The following is an 8,451-nucleotide window of genomic DNA, read 5'->3' on the forward strand; positions in this document are numbered from 1 at the left end:
AATGCTACAGGTCTACAAACTGATACGAACCTGGATCGAGTTAACTTTGTGACAAGATAGGACACACTGTAACGTTACAGAATTAAATGCTACAGATCTACAAACTGATACGAACCTGGATCGAGTTAACTTTGTGACAAGATAGGACACACTGTAACGTTACAGAATTAAATGCTACAGATCTACAAACTGATACGAACCTGGATCGAGTTAACTTTGTGACAAGATAGGACACATTCTAACGTAACAGAATTAAATGCTACAAGTCTATAAACTGACATCAAACCTAGATCAGGTTAACTTTGTGACAAGATAGGACACACTGTAACGTTACAGAATTAAATGCTACAGGTCTACAAACTGATACGAACCTGGATCGAGTTAACTTTGTGACAAGATAGGACACATTCTAACGTAACAGAATTAAATGCTACAAGTCTATAAACTGATACGAACCTGGATCAAGTTAACTTTGTGACAAGATAGGACACATTCTAACGTAACAGAATTAAATGCTACAGGTCTACAAACAGATACGAACCTGGATCAAGTATACTTTGTAACATGCTCCGTAAGCTTAGAAACAAATATTTTCGATTACATTATAACCCCCTGGGTGGAGCAGACGGACCCACAACGCTAAAATCCGGGGTTGGATTCCCCGTGGTGGACATAGTGCAATAACTCATCGTGTCAATTAATCCGACTTAAGTCGTATTAAAATTAAAACTACATGTTTAACTCGGAGACACCTGTGGTACAGTATAACTTGATGGTTTGTTGGAAACTTTAAAACTTAACGTTCACCATAACTCGTTATGTAACATATATATTTTACTTAGATAAATATTGTATCTACATAGTGTTTCTCAATCACTTCATACCGAGATGTTTACCTATATCCTATGAGATGTGGAATAATTGAAAAGATACGCTCCATAAAGTAGACACCCCCCCCCCCACCCACCACCACCACCATTAAGTGTATCTGATATGTAGTGACGAACCTTTTCATAGGGGTGAGACCTTGGGTGAGAATTCCGGTATTCTTCGCATTCAAAGCACGGTCCGTGCTGGCTCCGTACATTGTTAAACATCACCATTAGGAACAGCCCAACGGTCAGAACTTTGGTGGTTCTCATGGGATCTTTTCGCTCTCGTGACCTGTATTTTTCGGTAGTCATCTCCGTCTTTTCCGAACGAACTGGTCTATGTGTTCATTCCCCGTCGATGTGTTACTTCACAGCCTACTATAAAGTCGCGTGATTTGCTACAGTCAATAGAGGACTTGTACGACTCTGAAGGTGATCTAACGCAGTGTAGAGAAATGGCTAACGTTAGTTGCTGGGCTTTATTCAATGATACGTGACGGTTATGATCGCCAGCCCGATTCAACGTCTGGCACTTTCACCTAAATGTAGTGGTCTTTAGTCTCTTTCTCAACGCCCTCTAACGAGCAATCGTGAACTGTTGAAAACAACCGTGTTGAGACCGAATCAACACCAGTATTGTTTATACTAAGGGGATTACTTTAATCGTTTCTTAAGCACGTCTTTATAGCCGATTTATAGTAGATGACAAAAGATGTAATCTTCCAGTTAAACAAACTACGTGATAATAAACAAACTACGTGATAATAAACAAACTACGTGATAATAAACAAGCTACGTGATAACAAACAAACTACGTGATAATAAACAAACTACGTGATAATAAACAAACTACGTGATAATAAACAAGCTACGTGTAATAAACGTGATAATAAACAAACTACGTGATAATAAACAAGCTACGTGATAATAAACAAACTACGTGATTGCGGAAGGTGGAAATTACAACAACAAGAATCATACAAAACAAATTTTCGATAAACTCTTATAGAAAATATAAACATAAGCCGTTTGTTGTAATAAATCAATAATTAATTGGCTCTTATCTAGAATTATTGTTCACAATCGATATTGCTCCATTAAGTAAAACCTGAGAGACTGAAGAGAAAAACTAAAAATGGGAAAAGTTTGATCTTATCACGTAGCTTGTTTATTATCACGTAGCTTGTTTATTATCCCGTAGTTTGTTTATTATCACGTAGTTTGTTTGTTATCACGTAGCTTGTTTATTATCACGTAGTTTGTTTATTATCACGTAGCTTGTTTATTGTTGGACCTCTAGATTTCGGACCTGGAGAATCTGGTTCGAATAGATGCGATACTACTAAATATTACCCGTATTTTAAGCCGTGAGTGAGTGGCTGGTGGGTCGTACGGTGTTTCTGATTGATTGTCTTCCATCTGGACATTAGTTCAAAATTAGGGACGGCGGCAGACAGCCAGAGAGTAACTTTGCTATAAGCAAAAAACATAAATAGATATCGTTTAGCTATTAAACTTATCAGACACGTGTTGTTGTTTTTCTCTGTGTTCTCTAACGTTTATGGTAGTTTAGGGCTAGGGTTGTGTCCCAATATTGTTCCTTATTGGGGCGTAATTTCTTCCTGCATTATTGTGGTTTATTTTCTTCACCCTTACTTTGTTTTATTTTATGTTGTAAACCTACCAGCGAGTTTTTTTATTATTATTATTTGTAACTTATATCTTGTTAGAGTGGTGTCCAGATACAGAACTCTTTAACACATTTTATTTATAACTAGCCGGAGTACCTGTCCTCTGGAGACGGAAGGTATGTAAATTCATGATTAATGAAAGGTTATCTTAGGATATGAAAAGTTGCTTCCCTTATATATAATTATAAAAAACGACATAAAAACTACAAAATGTGAAACCGCAAATTTGCATGTATCTCTGCATGGACCCAAAAAAACTTTCATGTCAAATTTGGGGAAGATCCATCTACAGGGGGGCGAAATAGTGATAAAAAAAACGCCCACAAAAACCGTAAAACGCAAAATGCGAAATTGTATGTAGCCCCGCATGGACCTAATGAACCTCCATACCAATTTTGCTGAAGATCCATCTACACCCTGCGATGTGGTTACATGGACAGACAGTACTATTATATTTATAGAGCTGTATGTATGTAAATGAGGAGAAAGTGTTGGTGTGTTTTATACTCATCTTGTTTCTGAAGAAGTAGTTTAAACACAAAGCTACACGATGAGCTATCTGTGCTCTGCCCACCGCGGGTTTCGAAACCCTATTTCTAGCGTTGTAAGTCCGCATACATACCGCCGTGTCACTAGTAAGCTGAAGACGTCGGAAATAGACCTACCTTGCTGCAAAATAATTTTGATAGTTCTAAAATAGCACAGTTTTTGCATTATCTATACTTTACATTAGGCCTATAATATGTCAACACAAAAGTATTCAGCCCCCTACTGGTTTTATTATTTTTTAAAGAAAAAGAAGGGTGTATAATAATAACACTATTTCAACCACGTTATTTCTTCTATATTAATTGCAGGCAACGCATTTCGCTCAATACAGAGCTCATCAGGCCGGGTTTGATACAACAAACACAGTAGTGGTCGGTACTCTCTTTATGCAGAGGGCGTCATTGGCAATGGGTGTGGCGGAGTATAGTACGATTGAAAATATATATATATATTCAATCTTTTTTTTTCCTTGAGAAATAAAAACCTAAGGGATCGGATAAAGAATTTAGTGCTAAAATATGATAGGCCTAATACTAAATGACAAGTACAATTAATTAGTATCATGCTTTGCCAGCTTGAAAAATGCGTTCACACCATAATAATATTAACTATGGTTAAAATATGGTTCTCAGCACTGGTTTTAACCTCATTTTATTCAATTTTAGGCTCTTTACTATGTTCTTTACGTTGTTACACACTTGATTCTCTACACTAGTGTTTTCCCCACTTTGTTTCATATTTGTTCTCCACATTAGTGTTTTTTTATATTGTTTTATACTTTGTTCTCAACACTACTGTTTGTATCCCCCTTTGTTCAATACTTGGTTCTCAACACTAATGTTTTTATCCCCCTTTGTTCAATACTTGGTTCTCAACACTAATGTTTTTATCCCCGTTTCGTTCAACACTTTGTTCTCAACACTACTGTTTTTATCCTGCTTTGTTCAATATTTGGTTCTCCACACTACTGTTTTTATCCCATTTTGTTCAACACTTTGTTCTCAACACTACTGTATTTATCCCGCTTTGTTCAATACTTTGTTCTCAACACTACTGTATTTATCCCACTTTGTTCAATACTTTGTTCTCAACACTACTGTATTTATCCCGCTTTGTTCAATACTTTGTTCTCAACACTACTGTATTTATCCCACTTTGTTCAATACTTGGTTCTCAACACTACTGTTTTTATCCCACGTTGTTCAATACTTGGTTCTCAACACTACTGTATTTATCCCCCTTTGTTCAATACTTGGTTCTCAACACTACTGTATTTATCCCACTTTGTTCAATACTTGGTTCTCAACACTACTGTTTTTATCCCACGTTGTTCAATACTTTGTTCTCAACACTACTATTTTTATCCCATTTCGTTCAATACTTGGTTCTCAACACTACTGTATTTATCCCGCTTTGTTCAATACTTGGTTCTCAACACTACTGTATTTATCCCACGTTGTTCAATACTTGGTTCTCAATACTAATGTTTTTATCCCACGTTTGTTCAATACTTGGTTCTCAACACTACTGTTTTTATCCCACGTTGTTCAATACCTTGTTCTCAATACTACTGTATTTATCCCACGTTGTTCAATACTTGGTTCTCAACACTACTGTTTTTATCCCACGTTGTTCAATACCTTGTTCTCAATACTACTGTATTTATCCCACGTTGTTCAATACTTGGTTCTCAATACTACTGTTTTTATCCCGCTTGTTCAATACTCGGTTCTTAATACTAATATCTCCTTAACATTGTTTCGTATTGGTTCTCAACACTAGTGTTTTTTCTCTTGTTGTTTCGTACTTGGTATAAGTATATCATGTCTATAAAATATATACCACAGAGTATGGATTGACTGGCCTATAGTTTAACGAATAGACTCTTATATTCACGCTATGGTTGAATCACTTCTTTGAGATATAAGATTAAATAGTGAACATTTTCTGTTGTCAGATCTACCAAAGTTTTTTAAATCAAACAGTTGTTCCTTCCACGTTTCTTTAAGTAACTCTATAAAGATCAAAGTTTCTGTGTTTGTTTTTTCAAGTAAATATGAAATGTTTTTACAACACATCAATAGAATTACCTCATGTTGTCAAATGTGACAAATAGCGTTATGGTGTTCGCGGGAAGAAAGACAATATTTATCCATCTAAGAAAAAAGGACGTTGTTGGACTTTGAAGAAGGTTTCAATGTTTACTCGACTTGCCAATGGATCGAAGCACATTATACTAACTCCGAGTAGGTAGTAAGCAATTGGAACTCAAGTGACTAATTGACTCCTAGCGATCGGGTCAACAGAGTTTATTAAAAGTATGAAGAGAGAGAGGAAACAACGTGCCAGTAAAGACCTGTGAAGATAAGGATCGAACCTGTTTTTCAGGAATACAACTTGACAGTCACGAATTAGCTTGTTTTATTGCCTTGGCGGGTGAAATTTGCTTTTCCGGAATACAACTTGACAGTTACGAGATGACTTGTTCTGTTGTCTTGACGGAAGGATCTTGCCTTTCCGGAGGACAGTACGAATTGGCTTGTTCTGTTGTTTTGTTTCTGTTGCTGTTTTCCAGAGTGTCCACATGGTGATTGAAAAACAGTGCCGTAGTAAAAACAATAACATCTCCTTTCGACATACTGTATCGTTTAATTAATTCAACATAATTTTTATGGGCTTGTTGTTTATTTAGAATTAAAATTAATTCAGCATCTTTGGTTTCAGCCCATTTTTGGCAGCCCTCAGAAAAATCTTCACGGCCACCAGGGGGCCGCTGCTCCCACTTTGGGAAACCTGACGCAGTCAATCTTGGATTACACTATTAAAACATTAGTGATGTAAACTATCAGGAAGATTGTGTTATTTCGCAGTAACCCAAATTGTAGTCTCCAGACACAAACAATTTAGTGTTGTAGCAGTATAAACACACGAGAGTTGTTTTCTAGCAACACAAATGTCGTGCAGGTTTTTAATGAAAAGGGTATTTTTTAAATTGTTTGTTGTTAAACACAAAACTTCACAATGGGCTATCTATGCTGTGCCCATCGCGGGATTCGAAACTCAGTTTTTAGCGTTATAAGTCCTCAGACTTATCGTTGAGCCACTGGGGGGGTGGGGGGGAAGGCTGTGTTTAAACAATTTTATGACAAGTTTCGGTTTGGACGATTCATGAGCAACACATTATGGTAAGAATTACTCTTCGTTTGAAGTTATTTTCAAACTATTTTTAATTCATGGTGGTCCGAAATAATTTAATTCACTAATTATCAAATAAGGCCCAACGATTGTACATCCGCCGACACATTCGTGTTCTATTTTGTTAGTCCAACTTGTGTTATAACAAGATAAAAATACATCAGACTTATGTGTCCACACGTTGTGTTGCTTTTAACTAAAGTAGTTTTTTATATAAACAGCGTAAGTTCTCCTCCGCGTGAGTGATACGTAGAAACAGATTCGACACGTATCCCATGGCTACGAACATATTTCTACATAGAAACAATTGTCTTCCAGCCAAGTATAACAAACAAACAAACGAAATCCAGCTTAAGTAATACATCTTTAATGTGAATTGTGTCACCATCCCAATGGCTCAGCGGTAAGCCTAAGGGCTTATAACGCTAAAATCCGGGGTTCGATATCCGTGGAGGCACAGCGCTGATACCCCACTGTGTAGATTTGTCCTTAACGTTTAACTATAACCAAAGACTGGTGTTTTATCCTACGTTGCACGCTGGACTAGTTAGAAATGATGACAAATAAGATAACCAAAGAATGGTGTTTTATCCTACGTTGCACGCTGGACTAGTTAGAAATGATGACAAATAAGATTTTTTTTGGTTCTTTCCTTACCCGTTTCTGTCACGTATTCTTTGGTTTATAATCTATTTCACCACGAGACCAATGATATTAGACATTATTATACAAAAAAGTGCGCCACGTGAGCACCAAGAAAAGTGTCTTTGCCTTGATCAGACATAACATGACAAGATATCTTGGGTGAGACGTTAAACCCGTTGCTAAGACAACCTCCTTTTATCCAATCTCGTGTCATCTGTATCATTATCGCCAGAAAAGTGCGATTGTTAAAAAAGGAAAATAACAAATATATATTTTTTTATTATTCTATATTTCCAGGTGACGCTACTTATTGATCGTTTAAAGAAGTTCTCGAGACAACAGTACAGCAGTGCTTTGTTTCGTCATTGAAACCTTATGAGTATTAGTACGTCATTACTTTATGCATGGTGATTTGAGATGTCTTTTATTGACACACGGTGATCCTATATTCATAAAGAAATTTCCAAGAATATGTAGCATTAATGCTGTTTCCTTGTTCTTGTGAATTGTTTAGCCGCCAAGATTTTTAAAATACAAAAGAATAAACGTGAACCCCTAGTTTATCATTCGGTTTACCACTTTTCTTTGAGTTATACCGGTTTCAGAGAAATATCCGAAACCGGTACAGCTCAGTGACAAGTTATGTGTAATTCATAGTTCCCCATTACTTTCTTCAACGAAACGTTTTGAGTGATAGTTCACCATTACTTTTTTCTACGAAACGTTATGATTAATAGTACATCATTGCTTCATGTCTTCCAAGAAACGTTTTGAGTGATAGTACATCTTTGCTTCGTGTCTTATACGAAACGTTTTGAGTGATACTACATCACTGCTTCGTGTCTTCTACGAAACGTTTTGAGTGATAATACATCATTGCTTCGTGTCTTCTACAAAACGTTTTGAGTGATAGTACATCATTGTTTCGTTTTTCCACAAAACGTTAAGCATTATTAGCCAAGAATACACCTTATAATGTGTTTAAAAAATTACTATTAATTTCAAAGAAAAATTCCGCATGAAAATAAAATTCACTTAACTCAAAGTTTTATTAACTTTTACTGAACATTAAATATCTCAGTTAACTTTTACTGAACATTATATATCTCAGTTAACTTTTACTGAACGTTAAATATCACAGTTAACTTTTACTGAACATTAAATATCACAGTTAACTTTAACTAAACATTATATATCTCAGTTAACTTTTACTAAACATTATATATCTCAGTTAACTTTTACTGAACATTAAATATCTCAGTTAACTTTTACTGAACATTATATATCTCATTTAACTTTAATTAAACATTATAAATATCTCAGTTAACTTTTACTAAACATTAAATATCTCAGTTAACTTTAACTAAACATTAAATATCACAGTTAACTTTTGCTGAACATTAAATATCACAGTTAACTTTTACTAAACATTAAATATCTCAGTTAACTTTTACTAAACATTAAATATCTCAGTTAACTTTTACTAAACATTAAATATC

At 35.5% G+C, this 8,451-nt stretch overlaps 1 protein-coding gene across 1 annotated transcript in view; it reads right to left on the minus strand.

Annotated features, from left to right (window-relative positions):
- LOC106475908 (protein CYR61-like) overlaps positions 1 to 1,347 on the minus strand; it is a gene marked incomplete at its 3' end in the record, with an annotated part of 9,842 nt that extends 8,495 nt beyond the window's left edge. The window contains exon 1 of the mRNA XM_013936583.2: positions 1,008 to 1,347. Coding sequence (XP_013792037.1) covers positions 1,008 to 1,184 — 177 coding nt within the window. The remainder of the gene's footprint in view (positions 1 to 1,007) is intronic.
- Between the last annotated feature and the right edge of the window lie 7,104 nt (positions 1,348 to 8,451).

This window comes from Limulus polyphemus, unplaced genomic scaffold (genome assembly GCF_000517525.1).
Source record: "Limulus polyphemus unplaced genomic scaffold, Limulus_polyphemus-2.1.2 Scaffold9412, whole genome shotgun sequence".
Classification (NCBI taxonomy): domain Eukaryota; kingdom Metazoa; phylum Arthropoda; class Merostomata; order Xiphosura; family Limulidae; genus Limulus; species Limulus polyphemus.